Raw genomic sequence first — 17,620 nt, 5'->3', positions numbered from 1 at the left:
CCCAGTTAAACATATTTCCCCCAATTCCTAGCATATGCATCTTGATTAAAAGACCCTCTACCCATAACATATCATATGCTTTTTTCCACATCTAAAAATACTGCCACAACAGTCTCTTTCTTTATCTGTGCTTTTCTTATTTCATCCTCAAGACATATGATTGAATCAATAGTACTCCTTCCCTTTCTAAAGCCACTCTGACAGCTAGCCATCAACCCCCTTTCTTCAATAAAGTGCATTAGCCTTCCATTCACCAACCTTTCCATTAACTTACCTAAGTGAGAAGTTAAAACTATTGGCCTATAATTTGCTGGATTACTAGCATCTTTTCCCAGTTTTCTTATTGGAACAATAACTGCCTCCTTCCATCCTACAGGAATCTTTCCTTCCTCCCAAACTTTATTAAACACATTTAAAACCTTCTGAATCCCCTTATCACTTAAATGTCTTAACATACTATAACAAATTTCATCTTTACCAGGAGCTGAATTCCTACACTTATCCAATGCATTTCTTAACTCTCTCAGGGTGAAAGGAACATTATATTTATCCTCTAATTTTTCTTTCTTTCGAATAACCTCAGCATATAGACTCCTTGTTTCTTCCCTACCCCTTCTTTCTTCTGCTGATAGTGTTGGAGCTATTCATTGTTTTGTTATATTTAATAGTTAAATATTTATTTATTTAATGTATGTGTTTTGCCTTAATCATACAGCTACATAAGCTTGTTGATATCATTAGTATTTTATTTTGGTTATCTTAAGTATCTGTTAGTGCTTTTGTTTTGAAAGTACCAAGCAGCCTTAGCCATAGGTGAAGTCTACATATATGGGTGATCAGGTATGTGGGAGGTAGACACCGGGGAGGGCTGATGGTTTTTTACCAGAGCCTAGATATGCCATTGTTCCTTTGTTTGGAATGTTTGTTTGCCGAAAACTGGAGAAATAAACCTAATGCCATATCTGCTTGGAAAATTAACGTTTTTTACCTCTGCGTAGGATTCACTCCTTCGGTGCCTCAGTGGCTATTTGAGTTTTTAGTTTGTTTTGTTCAATCTGAGGACAAATCGCCACTACAGATTAGATTAGATTACTGGAACTATGTACCTTACTCAGTGTGTTCACCATCATTTCTGCTTTCTCTAGGTTTGACATATCCAACTGTCCTCCATCTGAAAGGATTGGATAATTACACTCTCTTCTAATAACTTCCATTTTCTTGATCATTCTTTATACATCATTTATATTAATAGTACTTCCAATTGAGCTACAATACTTTCTCCAGTATGTTCTTTTCCTTTGCCTTATACTCCTTCTCACTTCTGCCTGTGCTTGCTTATATTCAATCAAATGTTGAAAGTTATGGGTTCTTGTTAATCTTCTAAAAGCTCTGTTCCTTTCCCTAACTACCTCTTCTCATTCAATACTCCACCATGGAACTGCTTTTCTTACTAGTTTTCCTGAACTTTTTGGTATTGCATCCATAGCAGCCATATAAATACTCTGTCGCAACTCAATTTCATTTATTTTAACATCATTTGTTTCTTGGACTGAACTACTATACAAATCACTTGTTTCCATAAATCTCTTCCAGTCTGCCTTTTTGAAAATCCACCTTCCATAACCATCTTTTGTGCTCAACCTTACATCAACATTCAGTTTACATATAATTGGGTAATGATCACTTCCAATAGTGCCTTCTCCATGCACTTCCCACTCACACTTTGGAGCCATTCTACTAGACAAAAATGTGAGGTCTAATACTGACTCTTTACCAGTTTTAATATCAATCCTAGTCCTTCTACCATCATTCAAACAAACTAAGTTCCTATCATTCATTACCTCCTCAATCACCTGTCCATTGTTGTCTGTCTTTTCACCTCCCCACAGTGTATTGTGTGCATTAAAATCTCCACACTATAAAACATTATCTCTATCTCTATATTTGTATCTGTCCATACTTCCACTACCACATATTCTTGTTCCTTCCCTGTACCTAACACCCTGTAGGGTACACCCTTCCTTAAAAAGGTAGCACAACCCCCACCACTTCCTTGCTCTCTGTCTCGTCTGATGACAATATAGTTAGATAACACAAAATCAAATCTAGGTTTTAACCATGTTTCCTGAATACACATTACATCAGGTTTTACACTCCTACTATCTATAAACTGTTTAAAATCTTGACCATTTGCCAACAGACTCCTTGCATTCCATTGGAAAATGATCATAATAAATAAGATCATCCTTTACCTACTTCCTGACTGGAGTGTACAGCAATACAGTCTCTTATTTCTTCCCATTTTAAGTCTTGCATGCCCAAATGTTGAACTGCTGCCTTTGCAATGATTTGAATCCTTTCAGTTTTAGATTTAACCTCAGCTGTTGCATGAATTACCCCTGCAATAAAGATAACCAAGTCCCTCTTTTTTTCCCCACTCCTTTTTCTCCTTCTCTCTTACATGTTCTTGTCGCTGTGTCCATGCATTCCCTGTTGCTATTTCCTGTCTAACATTTCCTTCATTAACCCTCTTTGTTTGCTCCACTCTTTTAACTGCTTCTGTATAAGGAACTCTATCCTTCCTTTTCACACTCTGAATCTCAGTCTCCCTTCTCATTGCTTCACACCCCCAGTAGGCCGCACTGTGACCCCCTCCACAATTACAGCATTTAGGTCTTACCTTTGTTATTTGTTATTTGTACAAAACAAAGCAAAAACAAACAAAACACAACACCACAACACCGCAAACTTTCTCACACAAAGATGTTACGTCACTACGCTAGTTTCTGAATGGAAAGTTCCTCCCTTCAAAATAATGCTGTTAGAAAGACCGGATATTCAAAAACTCCCCCACTTTTTTTTTAATCTTATAGCCCCTTGCTCTTTTCTTTCTCTCTCTCTCTCTCTCTCTCTCTCTCTCTCGCTCTACATCTTTTGCTCTGATATTCTTTAATGTACTTTATTTCGATACTTCAACCTTATTTTTTATTTACTATGGTCATCATTCACTTACGTGTTATTTCCTCTAGTGGATACTTATGAATATTGTTAAAATAAAAATATTCTGTTGAGGAGGTGTGACTGTTTGTGAAGATTTCTACTTGAATTGTCAAACATTGAGTTTGTCACTGTAATAATCTTTATTTGTGTTCTAAATAAAGCTGTTAAAAGGTTGAAAAGAAAGACCGGATATTGAGATGGTTTTTTACCTACATGCCGAGAAATGAATGTCACAAATATCACTCCTTCAGATTCTCAGGTTATTTCTCTTTGGCTGAAACAATAGAGCATAGATTTTTATAGATTTCCCTTTATGGTTGTGAGGTCTGGTCCACTTGCCAACCAAGACTTTACTAAATGGGACAAACACCCAATTGAGACTCTGCATGCAGAATGTTGAGTCCAACGGAAGTACCAAATAATGCATGCAGAGCAGAATTAGTACGCCACCCACTACTCATCAAAACTCAAAAGAGAGTATATAAGACCTCACCTACAGAGAGACATCCCCTCAGCCAACTGGTTCACAAACCCAAGCAGAGCCCCCAGACACTATGAAGCACATTACGAGAAAACAGAAAGAAAAGGACTTGACACATTGGAGAGACTCGACCAAAGTAAAAACAAAAGACCAGAGCAGAATGCAATGCTGTTTGTCCCAGTGGCAGAATACCTTAGCACTGAGACTGATGCAGAGCTCAGGAAGTTGTTAACTTTGTCCAGACTCAGAGAGGCACTGCCATTCATGATAAGAACTAGAGAAGCAATGGAACCAACCATACACATTCATAAGAAAACAGTGAAGAAACAAACTTAACAGATTTATTTTCATATATTAGGAACACATGTTATTTTGCTTTGTAAACAGGTTGAGAGACGCAGGGTTGTGGATTGGTCAAACAGCTTAGTTCTCTGCTACAGCCGCTTCCTTTTCCCCACCTGACAAAAGAAAACAGGTTCAGGACTCCAGGACTCTACCTCTGCAACAAAGACTTACAGCAGATTATGGTATAGTGTATGATAAGGTATGTCTGTTGTTTGTATCATTAGTTTTCATCAAGTGCACCTGAAGTGTCTTTGCCTGGAGTCCACAGCATCAGGCCGGTGACACACTTGGGAATCCACTTGAGGACAGTGGTGGAGGCCAACTCACCCCACTCGCCCTCAGCTCGCTCCTGCAAACAATGAGTACACAATGAGTTTGTGTACGGAATGAAATGCTCTAAAATACTGTGTATCACTGTGACACATGAGTCTGGTTTATTTTGCAAAGAAAACACACACACATTTCCATCTTTATGTTTTCACAAATGCCTGAGGGCCTCACTGTGATCAGTAAGCAGTGGTGGAATGTAACTAAGTACATTTACTCCAGTACTGTACTTCAGTCCAAATGTTGAGGTACTTGTAATTTACTTGAGTCTTTTCTTTTCATGACACTTTCTACTTCTACTCTGCTACATTTCAGAGAGAAATATTGTACTTTTAACTCCACTACATTAGTATGACAGCTTTAGTTACTAGTTACTTTACACATTAAGATTTCTGCACACAAAACACATGTAGTTTATAAAATCTGATGTTTTATTATAAATGAAACTAGCCAACAATATAACGACCAGCTGAAATGATTAGACCATTACACACTTAGTTGAATGACAGAACTGTTTGGATCGTTTACAGTTTCTAAAATGTGAGGTTTTTTCTGCATTGAGTACTTTTACTTTTAATACTTTAAGTATATTTTCCTGATGAAACTAACATACTTTAACTTTTGAAGTAACATTTGAATGCAGGACTTTTACTTGTAACAGAGTATTTTTTTACAGTGTGGTGTTAGTACTTTTACTTAGTAAAGGATCTGAATACTTCTTCCAGCGCTGTAAGTATGTGTTACAGTGCTGCAGCCTAACTGTGTGGCGAGAACTCCAGGCTCTCTAAAGATGACACACACTGCAGCCTGCAACATACTGTAGTTAATCAACATGCATCCTGAGGTCTGTATGGAGTCCATCACATCATGCATACAAAGTCAAACATGCACTTAGAACAGGCATGTGTGCATATTGACAAAGAAGAAGCAGGATATGCAATAGCAATGCATTCTTGTGCATGAAAAGATGAAGACCAAGATCGTCATGCAAGAAGCTGAAGAGCACCTCCTCTGCTCCCCCCTCTCTGGAGTCCAGGTAGGGCCACTTCTGTCTCTCTAAATGTTTACCGCTCTCCTTGTCCGTTGCTGGCTGCACATTCAGTTAAGAGAGTTGTTGGTTACGTTGTGTCTAAATTCCCTGGGTGTCATACGCACAACCGGCACATACGGGTACTTCGCTAAAACTCAAGGCCATGGAACCATGTCCCATAGAAGTCAATGCAATTTGACGTGTGTTTGGATCATAATTTTGACAAATGTGTGTGGATTTTTTTCTTGTTAAACAGATGGTTTGTTTTATACACATGTCTAATGTTTATTGTATAACCTTGCCTGAACCTGAGCATCCACGATACCTTAATAAACTAAGGTTGATTGCCGACATGTCCCCTGTCTTCCCCTGTATCAGTAGATCAATGACCCAACACGGTGGCTGCATACTGCTAAATGTAGAAATACATATCTGATTAAATCACTATTGTTAGGCTGAGTGTCGTCTGTAATTAATCAACCTGTTATTAATAACCAACTGTTCGATCTATAAGCTGAGATTTAGTTGGAGACTACAGTCTGATGCTGCTAAACTGTTAGCAGTTTCCCACTAAAGCTAACGTTAGCTATCCATCAGTAGTAACTGTCACCAGCATCATTTACCACACAACTGACAATATTCACGTTTCTTATGAGCCTCATACAGTGGGGCAAAAAAGTATTTAGTCAGCCACCAATTGTGCAAGTTCTCCCACTTAAAAAGATGAGAGAGGCCTGTAATTTCCATCATAGGTACACTTCAACTATGAGAGACAAAATGAGAAAAAAAATCCAGAAAATCACATTGTAGGATTTTTAATGAATTTATTTGCAAATTCCTCGGGAAAATAAGTATTTGGTCACCTACAAACAAGCAAGATTTCTGGCTCTCACAGACCTGTAACTTCTTCTTTAAAAGGCTCCTCTGTCCTCCACTCGTTACCTGTATTAATGGCACCTGTTTGAACTTGTTATCAGTATAAAAGACACCTGTCCACAACCTCAAATAGTCACACTCCAAACTCCACTATGGCCAAGACCAAAGAGCTGTCAAAGGACACCAGAAACAAAATTGTAGACCTGCACCAGGCTGGGAAGACTGAATCTGCAATAGGTAAGCAGCTTGGTGTGAAGAAATCAACTGTGGGAGCAATTATAAGAAAATGGAAGACATACAAGACCACTAATAATCTCCCTCGATCCGGGGCTCCACGCAAGATCTCACCCCGTGGGGTCAAAATGATCACAAGAACGGTGAGCAAAAATCCCAGAACCACACGGGGGGACCTAGTGAATGACCTGCAGAGAGCTGGGACCAAAGTAACAAAGGCTACCATCAGTAACACACTACGCCGCCAGGGACTCAAATCCTGCAGTGCCAGACGTGTCCCCCTGCTTAAGCCAGTACATGTCCAGGCCCTTCTGGAGTTTGCTAGAGAGCATTTGGATGATCCAGAAGAGGATTGGGAGAATGTCATATGGTCAGATGAAACCAAAATAGAACTTTTTGGTAAAAACTCAACTCGTCATGTTTGGAGGGGAAAGAATGCTGAGTTGCATCCAAAGAACACCATACCTACTGTGAAGCATGGGGGTAGAAACATCATGCTTTGCGGCTGTTTTTCTGCAAAGGGACCAGGACAACTGATCCGTGTAAAGGAAAGAATGAATGGGGCCATGTATTTTGAGTGAAAACCTCCTTCCATCAGCAAGGGCACTGAAGATGAAACTTGGCTGGGTCTTTCAGCATGACAATGATCCCAAACACACCGCCCGGGCAACAAAGGAGTGGCTTCGTAAGAAGCATTTCAAGGTCCTGGAGTGGCCTAGCCAGTCTCCAGATCTCAACCCCATAGAAAATCTTTGGAGGGAGTTAAAAGTCTGTGTTGCCCAGCGACAGCCCCAAAACATCACTGCTCTAGAGGAGATCTGCATGGAGGAATGGGCCAAAATACCAGCAACAGTGTGTGCAAACCTTGTGAAGTATTGAGATGAACTTTTGTTATTGACCAAATACTTATTTTCCACCATAATTTGCAAATAAATTCATTAAAAATCCTACAATGTGATTTTCTGGATTTTTTTTCTCATTTTGTCTCTCATAGTTGAAGTGTACCTATGATGAAAATTACAGGCCTCTCTCATCTTTTAAATGGGAGAACTTGCACAATTGGTGGCTGACTAAATACTTTTTTGCCCCACTGTATATCAGTGTGAAAGTCTCCATTAACCCGCTACACAACAGCTGTTTCTCTCCTGATGTGACAGCGATTCTTCTCTCTCATAGGGAGCCTCGGTGATGCTGGTCTGGTCTATAGCCTGGAGCCAAAGCCCATCTATCAGGATCTATTTTAGGACATGGCAAGAGGACAAATCGAAGACCAGGGTTTTTGGATGTATTGTTGGTGCAACAAACTACTCAGCAACCTTTCGGCATATTTATTAATTCTAAACGGTTTGTTTAAAAAAAAAAAAAAAAAAAGTTTGGAGCGATTTACATTTCCTCTGTCGTTATGCTGTTGTTGTCTATGGGGAACGCAGCATGGTTTTCCCCTAAAAGTGGGCGTGAATCTGTTCAGAGACATTCTATGACGTTGCGCCAGTTGTGCGTACATCATGGCTAATTAACATATCATGGCTGCTGTTCCTTCAGTGTGCTTTAACAAAGAGTATGGTGTTGATGTTGAACTACCTGCTCTGCCTGCTGGTATTCCCCATGCTGCTCACAGCCGATGTCGAACACATACTTCCCTGGGCCGCATGGCTGCAACAGAACAGAGGGATGACAGACAGCTCCAACAATGGAGAAGCAACCTGCTTTCATAATGACAATGTGACTAGGCCTGTAACAATTATGACATAACTATCTAATTGTCAATGGTTTTAAATAATGGTGGTTTCTTTGTATAACCGCAATTAATTGCTAACATTAGCTAAGGTCTTAAGGCGTATGACTGGTAATTGTTGGTTTTGTTCAGATATGCCAAATTGTAATTATATAAGTGATTACTGGTCTTACTATATATTTTTATTATTATTTCAATTGTTAGTTGTTGGCACTTGGCCCTATACACGTTCATAACAACACAAATGACAAGGGGGTGATACAGTTGAGTGAAAACAATGTTTTATGATAATAAAAAGGTGTTGTTTACTTCATAGGCTGTGTACCTGTGTTACTACATTATCTGGGTCATATAACAGATATAACCAAAAGATGTATCCTGGAATTCAATCAAAACTTGAATTTGTCTAAAAAGTAATAAATAAATAAATCTTTTTAAATTTGACTGAAAGAAACAATTTTATTGTTAATCGCAATTATTTTATATTATCAAGTCAAACTACAGTTTATTACAACTTGGATTCGCTCTTGTTCGCTCTAGTCGTTGTTTCCGTTGTCATTGTACCCATGTGGGAACAAGGCAACCGTGCTAACATCCATCAGAGCAGGGAACAACAGCAGGCGGCAGCAGTCATTAGGAGGTCAAATGGAAAGGGAGTGCACGTGTAATGTTGCTAATAATTGTTGTTGTAAATGATTGTTTGTCTAAGCTGTGGGGTTTACAACCGCTCTGCTCATCAGAATGATGGCCGCAGCTGCAAACGGCAAGCCCAAGGTGTACTAAACTGTAGCATTCTATGAGCAATCATTACGGCTTCATTCTGATGCAGGCGGCATGTAGAAGAACTGAATTCAAAGATTTTACAAGCGAATATTTACTTTAAAGGTACGCTGTGTAGGAATTTCTCCCATCTAGCAGTGAAATTGTATTTTGCATTCAAACGAATAGTGCTCCTAGTGCCTCACTTTTTCAAATGCGTGTTGCAACTACAGTAGCCGTTATGTACCAAGACGCTATGACAAAATGTCTTCCAATTTTCGTTTTTTTGGCGACGAGGATTCCTTCTCTTGTGACTCGGCACCCTCCATTATGAACTAAAGTGCAGTGCAGGCTTTCAAATTTGCTGGGACAGTGACAAGCGCCTCTCACTGATCTCCTTCTCCGTTTCAGCTGGTTTCAGTCACGTGACGCTGGCTCTGAACGAAAACGCGTTGTGGATTTGCTAGACAGGTAGGCTAGTGCTTTATGTCCCTCAGCGATTATAGTTTTTCAAAATGGCGGAACGACATGGAATCCTCCTTGGACTTGCCCGTCCAATGTAAATACAGATTACAAGAAATTCTTCGCTTACGAGGATAAGTCAGATCATTGGCAGAGGTAGTTTTACACCAATGAGGACATATTTATGAATGAAGACATTGATTTTAGCTAATAAAATACTACACAGTGTACCTTTAAGTAAAGGCTGAGAAGTACTTTTATTCTGTATTATTCCAACCCATCTACACTGTTTCTTCCCTGACAGATATGGATCCTGCCGAGCATTAGTGAACCAAAGTATTACTGTCCCCTGACACCCCTCTCCCACAGGGAAACATATCACATGTCGTCAGTAATCAGCAGATGAGCATTTTGTGAAGGAGTCATCAAAGTAGAACTCACATTATTATTGACAAAGTTGCCCTTGTATCTAGCGTTAGAGTGGATGTACTCTCCAGCTGCCTCCATCTTGCCGTTCAGCCAGGAGCCCCGGTACTGGGAGCCCGTCTGCTGGTAGTAGTAAACGCCCTGGCCGTGCCTGCAATCACATAACACCAGGGATGCCAGCCATTTTAAACGTCCATAATTTGATGTTATCAATGTCCGTTTTCTGTATCGAATTAGAATGGATTTGGGAATGTGCAGGTAAAAAGATGTTGATGTTGAAACTAGGCTCAACATATATAACTGTTAATATGTAAATAGGTCCTGCTGTATATTGAAATAACATTTATTGCTCCTAGAAATCTAAAACAACATATTCCTATTTTCACCAGCATTGATTTCCAGCAGAAATCGCATTCTCATGCATTTGTCTGTATCACTGTATCACCACTGTTGCTCGTGGGAAATTTAAATTGTTGGGTCTTTGTAAATTACAGAGTGTGGTCTAGACCTACTCTATCGCTAAAGTGTCCTGAGATAACTGCTGTTGTGATTTGACACTATAAATAAAACTGAATTTAAATTGAATTGAATCACTGAGTTTAGTATATAGAACTCTTGCAGGCTTTGAATGGAGAAGGCACAGCAATGTGTGCTTTCAGAACTGAAAACACATCAGTGACATGCACTTGGACTTTTCAAACTATAGATATAGTGTACCTGATGTGATGCTGCCACTCTCCGTCATACGTGTCTCCGTTGGGGTAGGTGTAGACCCCGTGGCCCTGTCTCAGGTCCTCCACCCAGGACCCTGACACACCCAGAGAGACAGCAATGAGAGTTAATTCCTGAAGCTTCAGCTGGACCCTTGTCAGCTGAAAACCTCACACACTGATGAACTCATATTACACCTTCATATTTAGAGCCATCTGGATAGTAGAAGGTGCCCTGTCCATGTTTCATGTTCTTGTGATAGTCTCCCACATATCTCGCCCCATTCTTGAAGCGATATGTCCCCTTTAGACAAAACAGTCAAAGATACATATACATTAGTCAAACAGACAATTATTTTCCAGTTAACATAACAGAAACCTGAATGGCAATGATAGAACAATTGTTTAATCACAGACTGAATATGGATCTAGAAACATTAACAACATTTGTGTAATTCAAAGTGCACATATGTGCTATTATTACTGCCATTATAGTACTATTATTAGCATGCATGTGAGGGTCTATCTACTGTAGACCTTCACTCAGCCCCTGTCGGACAGGTGTTTTGGTTTAACAAGCGACCCTGTTACCTGGAGACTTTCAGCTAAATGCGTCTGTGGTTGTCGTAGTGACGACAGCTGTTGAAAACGGGAAGAGAACATGCAGCTGTCCTCGTGAATGCCTCTTTGTTAAGTTTTTCATTCAAATGTTAGAACATAATGTTACCTATTTGCATGCCGTGTGGTCACAACTTGATCTGGCTGCCTCCTGTTTGAGACTCTGTATGATGTATAAGTTATTTTAATGAGTTAATTTAATGACATGCCCACGATTAATTAATGTGATGTAATGGTGCACTGGGTTAGTTTACAGACTTTCATTTATTTTACCCATAGACAGATGAAATTAATGGACAATGCTACGCCGTAGATTTCCACGGAGACCAATGAAGTCTATTTAGAAGCACTTTTCCGGTGATGGCTGAGCGTTACTGCGCAGCCTCCAACTGAGCTTGACGACGTAGAGGTGACGTGAGCAACCTGTCTCAAAATTGTAAGTCTTCTGGTAGCTGTGCCAAGAGAAATCTCAATCATTCCCTATCTTGCAGAGACGGAGAGCGTAGGTATATGTAAGGAGATAACATAGGCAAAGGCTAATTGTTGCTAACTAAAATGCTAGTTAACATTAGTTATTAAACTTAAACAGCTAATGTGAGTCGAAACTGCCTGCGAGCTTCTCCTCTACTATACGGTAATTTGTCTACTATGCGACAGAAAGTCACGTGGTTATGACACAATCGTTAGCCTATTTTTACAAAAAAGGTTTCTACGGAGCCATAACGTGAGATACAAGGTTTCCTGGATGAACGACATGTTCCCTCGTAATGGTGTGAAATCGTGTGAAACGGTGTTCAATGGTGGGTGTGTCTCTTGTTTATTGGCTGTGTCACAGGTGATACCCAATCAGCAGAGACATGTCCGTAAACTCGTGGTAGTAATAAGGCACAGCGCTTGCGCAAACAACGGGGTGTTCAACGCATCCCGTTTCAGTTTAAAAAAAACTTGTTTCTATGTTTTGTCCGGGCTGAACCGTCCTCTTTCTTTGTGTTGCCATTCTAAACTCCGGTGGATTTATGAGGACTATGGTTAACTGCTCCTCAGATCTCTGCAGGGTAAATCCAGACAGCTAGCTAGACTATCTGTCCAATCTTTTGAACGTACACATCTTCCACAAAAACAAGTTCCTTCCCAAGGCTATTTTGCAGAGGCACCATGAGTGTGGCGCTTAGCACCACCCAAGACGATTGTGATTGGTTTAAAGAAATGCCAACAAACCAGAGCACGTTTTTCTCCCATCCCAGAATGCTGTTTGGACTAGCCAGACCCTCCTCCGCAGCGCTATGCAGAAAGGTCGAGTCTTTGGAAGGTCTGGCAATGGCGAGACTAAATAAAATATAAGTAACCTTAAAGAGATAACGTTAGACTGTCACAGGAAGAGCAACTTTCTCTCCTCCGCTTTTCCGTAGCAGCAAGCAACGTTCAAAACGCGACTGACAAGTTTCCTCAAACAAGACTCCAAAGACCAGGTAGGTAACGTTTATGTTTTAACATTTGAATGAAAAACTAAACAAAGAGCCATTCACGAGGATAGCTGCGTATTCTCTTCCCGTTTTCAACAGCTGTCGTCACTACGACAACCACAGACGCATTTGGCTGAAAGTCTCCAGGTAACAGGGTCGCTCTTTAAACCAAACCACCTGCACTGCTCTGGGCCTGTCCTGGGGGACTTTAACGGTCCTAACGTTACCTGTCCGTGCCTCGTGCCGTGCTCGTACTGTCCCTGATAAACGTCTCCGTTGGGCAGGACAGCTTTCCCGATTCCGTGTCTCTCTCCTGCTTCATTTCTGTCTCCTTCATATTCCTGCTCCACTCAAACAAACACAACAGGTCAGCACATGCTACCGCTAGCAGCTAACGCTAGCTTCACAACACATGCTATTCTCTCACCCCGACTTTACTGCGCTCATCATCAAAGTCATCCGACCCTACGTCCGACATTGTTCTCTCTCGTCTCAACTTTTACTATAAACTAACTGTGCGCTCTCTGGTAGTTTACGGTTACCGTGACAACGGTCAGTCCCACGTGACCAAGAGTCGACATATGGTTAGTTGACTTCCGGCCAGCTGAGCAGTATTATACACGCCTATCCATAAATATACATTATACTTTTACACATTACCGTTGGAGATTCTCTTCTGAGTTTCTGTCATCTTGAACCTGGCTGAAAACCCGTTGGAGGTATAAACATAGCCTACTGTTCTCACTGACAGTCTGTTCTTTTTACACATTTTACACAAGATCCACTCTAGCAAACAAAAAACAGCCCGTAACATCAGTCACGTTTATATATTTCAACATCAAAATATTTTATGATGCTTATATAAAACTTAAATATAATATTTGTTTCCAATCAGGCTAATTATTGGCCCTAAACACACAGAGAAAGATATTTCTAACATTTAAACAATGATATTTCATTAATTTAAAATAAACATTTGAATCTTGACATTCACTTAGTTAGTAACAAGCTCATTATCACAATGTATTACATTTCAATTCAATCAGTCACATTTTCAAATGTAGCTTAGCACTACATGTCAGACCTCTGACTTCTCAAACACACTAAAATATGGCAATAGTATAGTCTAAGAAATGTAGTATTACAATTAGTACCACTGAAAATACTCTTAACTCCTTTTTTTAATAAAGTTTCAACAACATCAAACGAGCAGTTGGTATGTGTATGTGGTATGTAACTTTAAGGACGAAAACACAGAGCTTGAGGTTTGTCAGCAGTGACACTGGAGGGCGCTGTGGTCTGCCTTTCATTGTAATGCTCCATTCATGTCCCACACATAGACTGTACATATTAACAGTCTATGGTCCCACAGGGACTTCAACATGACTGCCATGTCTGTATTGACTCCCATCCCTCGAACTTGTAGTCACTTTTGTTCTTTTAACTTTGCTCAAGATAAAGCACTAAATACTTAAGACCATCCAGTATCCAACAGAAATTGACAATATACATGAAACTCTTGACTAATCTCTTATTGGATACTAAGGGATGTCTAAAATTATTATTTACATATCAACATATTGAAATGTATTGCTTGGATGTATGATGTAGGATGTTATGAATAAGTTCCTGCTCAGTGAGGAGCAATAAGCCATCAGCTGTCCATCAAAGTGCATCTCTGGCAGATAATAGATGGTGTAAACTCTATTCATCAGTCCTTTATTTAGCCAACTTGACCTTGACTTGACATTAACTCATAAGCCCCGAGATGTTGCCATCTGTTACATTAAGGATCAGAATGACATTCACGTTGGCCTTCTGAGAATCGCACATTCAACTACCAGAGTTGGGTCAGATTACTTTGAAATGTAATCCATTACTGACTGCAAATTACATGGCAATTTTTGTAATCAGTAACGTAATCAGTTGGATTACCCAAAACATGTAACGTAATCTGATTACTTTAGGATTACTCTTAGATCACTTCAATAAATATGCACCTTAAGTGAAAGACACCGCCACAGAATTGATCAATGAATTCTCATTTTATTTTTCTCTTTATTATTTAATTACATCTAAGAAAACTTTTCGCTCTCATTAAAGCATTCCTGTGTGAACTAACTAAAATCGTTATATTTATCAGTAAGTACTTAGCATACATAGCTAGCAATGTTTGAATGATGCTGAGCATGTTCCTGTAATGTTAAGCTTGAATTGAACTCTATATTGCTAAAGAAAGCAGAGTTTGCCCTGTTCCAGTGCAGACAGAAGTACTACGAGCAGGGAAACGGCGGGGAGGTTCTCGGCCCAGAGGGTTAAACAACAATATAATCGGACACTAATAACCTCTGTGGAGAATGAGGAGGGGGTTTTAGTAACAGACCCTGGAGAGATCAATGAAGCATTTAGGACTTTTTACCAATCATTATATACATCCCATAGCACTGAAGACCGGGATGTGGTGGATGAGTTCTTGTCCCAGGCCCATCTGCCATCCTTTTCAGAAGAATCACAAAAAGAAAATGGAGGGAATGTTACTTTAGTAGAGGTCCAACAGGCTATAAAGAGTCTGAGTTCTGGTAAGTCCCCAGGGGACGATGGTTTTCCTACAGACTTTTATAAGGTATTCTCTGACATGTTAGCCCCAAGACTACTTAAGGTTTTTCGGGAGGCACTTAAAACTGGTAATATGCCAGAGAGTATGCAATCTGCTGTAATAACACTGTGCGGTAGCTACAAGTGCGGTAGCTACCGACCAGTCTCTTTGATAAATGTGGATGCTAAAATATTGGCTAAAATTTTGGCTACAAGGCTAGAGAAACATTTGCCCAGTCTTATTCACCCGGATCAGGTCGGTTTTATCAAAGGAAGGTCTTCAGCAGACAATGTTCGTAGGTTATTACACTTGGTATGGCAGACAAGGAATAGTGCTGAACCTAAGGTAGCTTTTCCTCTTGACGCTGAAAAAGCGTTCGATAGAGTAGAATGGGGGTATTTATTTCAGGTGCTACACAAGTTTGGATTGGGCACCCCATTTATAAATTGGGTCAAACTGCTGTATTCCAATCCTAGGGCCTCCATATTAACAAACACAAAGAAATCCTTAAGTTTCCCCCTCTATAGGGGTATGAGGCAGGGTTGTCTCCTGAGCCCATTGATTTTTGCATTGGCGCTAGAGCCGTTAGCTGCTGCCATTAGAAACAATATTAAGGGAATCCAGGCAGGAAAAACAGAACATAAGTTACTATTGTATGCGGATGACATATTGTTACTGACCATAAACCCAGAAACAGCAGTACCCCATATGTTATCACTGATATAATCTTTTTCCCGTATATCTGGGTACAAGATAAATTGGGGGAAATCAGAGGCAATGCCTTTATCAGGGGTGTGCCCCCCATCTATAAGGAAAAATTGGCAGTTTAGATGGCTACCTTCTGGCCTGGTGTATTTGGGCATTAAGATCACCCCAGGTTTGAAAAACATCATGACAGAAAACCTCCTCCCCCTCATACAGAAAATTGAGAGCACTTTGCAAAACTGGACTAAACTGGGCTTATCCCTGCTGGGTAAGATAAACATCCTAAAAATGATCACAGTCCCACAAATCAATTATATTACTTATCTACACTCACCTAAAGGATTATTAGGAACACCTGTAAGATTTCTCGTTAATGCAATTATCTAATCAACCAATCACATGGCAGCTGCTTCAATGCATTTAGGGGTGTCGTCCAGGTCTAGACAATCTCCTGAACTCCAAACTTAATGTCAGAATGGGAAAGAAAGGTGATCTAAGCAACTTTGAGCGTGGCATGGTTGTTGGTGCCAGACGGGCTGGTCTGAGTATTTCAAAATCTGCACAGTTACTGGGATTTTCACACACAACCATTTCTAGTGTTTACAAAGAATGGTCTGAAAAAGGAAAAACATCCAGTATGCTGCAGTCCTGGGGGGCGAAAATGCCTTGTTGATGCTAGAGGTCAGAGGAGAATGGACCGACTGATTCCAGCTGATAGAAGATCAACTTTGACACAAATAACCACTCGTTACAACTGAGGTATGCAGCAAAGCATTTGTGAAGCCACAACATGAACAACCTTGAGGCAGATGGGCTACACCAGCAGAAGAACCCACCGGGTACCACTCATCTCTACTAAAAATAGGAAAGTGAGGCTACAATTTGCACAAGCTCACCAAAATTGGACAGTTGAAGACTGTAAAAATGTTGCCTGGTCTAATAAGTCTCGATTTCTGTTGAGACATTCAGATGGTAGAGTCAGAATTTGGCGTAAACAGAATGAGAACATGGATCCGTCATGCATTGTTACCACTGGGCAGGCTGGTAGTGGTGTAATCGTGTGGGGGATGTTTTCTTGGCACACTTAAGGCCCCTTAGTACCAATTGGGCATCGATTAAATGCCACAGCCTACCTGAGCATTGTTCTGACCATGTCTATCCCTTTATGACCACCATGTACCCATCCTCTGATGGCTACTTCCAGCAGGATGATGCACCATGTCACAAAGCTCGAATCATTTCAAATTGGTTTCTTGAACATGACAATGAGTTCACTGTACTAAAATGGCCCCCACAGTCACCAGATCTCAACCCAATAGAACATATTTGGGATGTGGTGGAACGGGAGCTTCGTGCCCTGGATGTGCATCCCACAAATCTCCATCAACTGCAAGATTCTATCCTATCAATATGGGCCAACATTTCTAAAGATTTCTTCCAGCACCTTGTTGAATCAATGCCACGAAGAATTAAGGCAGTTCTGAAGGCGAAACAGGGTCAAACACGGTATTAGTAGAGTGTTCCTAATAATTCTTTAGGTGAGTGTCCTACCTGTAAGCTTCCCCTCCTTGTTACTAATGAAGTTTAACAAGGCAGTAAATTATTTTTTGTGGGCAGGCAAAAGACCTTCTTTTAACAGAATAAAACTATATGCAGCTAAAGAGGTGGTGGGAGGGGGGGGGGGCTTACCAAGAGTGGATTGGTACCACTATGCTTTCTCCCTTAACCAGCTGTCCAAAATATATATGGTAGAAGACCAAGCTCCTGCATGGGTCTCGATGGAAAGGGAACTTACAGATCCGTTCCCCATACAGGCTTTTATATCGCAAACAGGTGGAGAAATCCCATTTAGG

The 17,620-nt window shown here is 40.4% G+C and overlaps 1 protein-coding gene across 1 annotated transcript; it reads right to left on the bottom strand.

Moving 5' to 3' along the window:
* Nucleotides 1-3,808: 3,808 nt before the first annotated feature.
* rsph1 (radial spoke head component 1) lies at nucleotides 3,809-13,081 on the bottom strand. The gene is made up of 8 exons (XM_078279953.1): nucleotides 12,894-13,081; nucleotides 12,694-12,807; nucleotides 10,584-10,689; nucleotides 10,393-10,483; nucleotides 9,691-9,826; nucleotides 7,875-7,946; nucleotides 4,067-4,175; nucleotides 3,809-3,939 (listed from the first exon to the last, which is right to left on the bottom strand). Exons 1-8 carry the CDS (start codon nucleotides 12,942-12,944, stop codon nucleotides 3,905-3,907), a joined length of 714 nt encoding a protein of 237 aa, XP_078136079.1. The 5' UTR covers nucleotides 12,945-13,081; the 3' UTR covers nucleotides 3,809-3,904.
* Nucleotides 13,082-17,620: the final 4,539 nt, after the last annotated feature.

This window comes from Sander vitreus, chromosome 21 (genome assembly GCF_031162955.1).
Source record: "Sander vitreus isolate 19-12246 chromosome 21, sanVit1, whole genome shotgun sequence".
Lineage (NCBI taxonomy): Eukaryota > Metazoa > Chordata > Actinopteri > Perciformes > Percidae > Sander > Sander vitreus.
The sequence above is the reverse complement of the archived record's forward strand: the minus strand, read 5'-3'. Positions and strand labels throughout refer to the sequence as shown.

Excerpts from the sequence above, each read along its gene's own strand:
- rsph1 (XM_078279953.1), bottom strand. The coding sequence starts at position 12,944 with ATGTCGGACGTAGGGTCGGATGACTTTGATGATGAGCGCAGTAAAGTC. Across the intron at positions 7,947-9,690 it reads GCAACTTTGTCAATAATAAT|CCATGCGGCCCAGGGAAGTA; the intron begins GTGAGTTCTACT and ends GTTCTGTTGCAG. Across the intron at positions 3,940-4,066 it reads TCCAGGCAAAGACACTTCAG|GTGGGGAAAAGGAAGCGGCT; the intron begins GTGCACTTGATG and ends TTCTTTTGTCAG.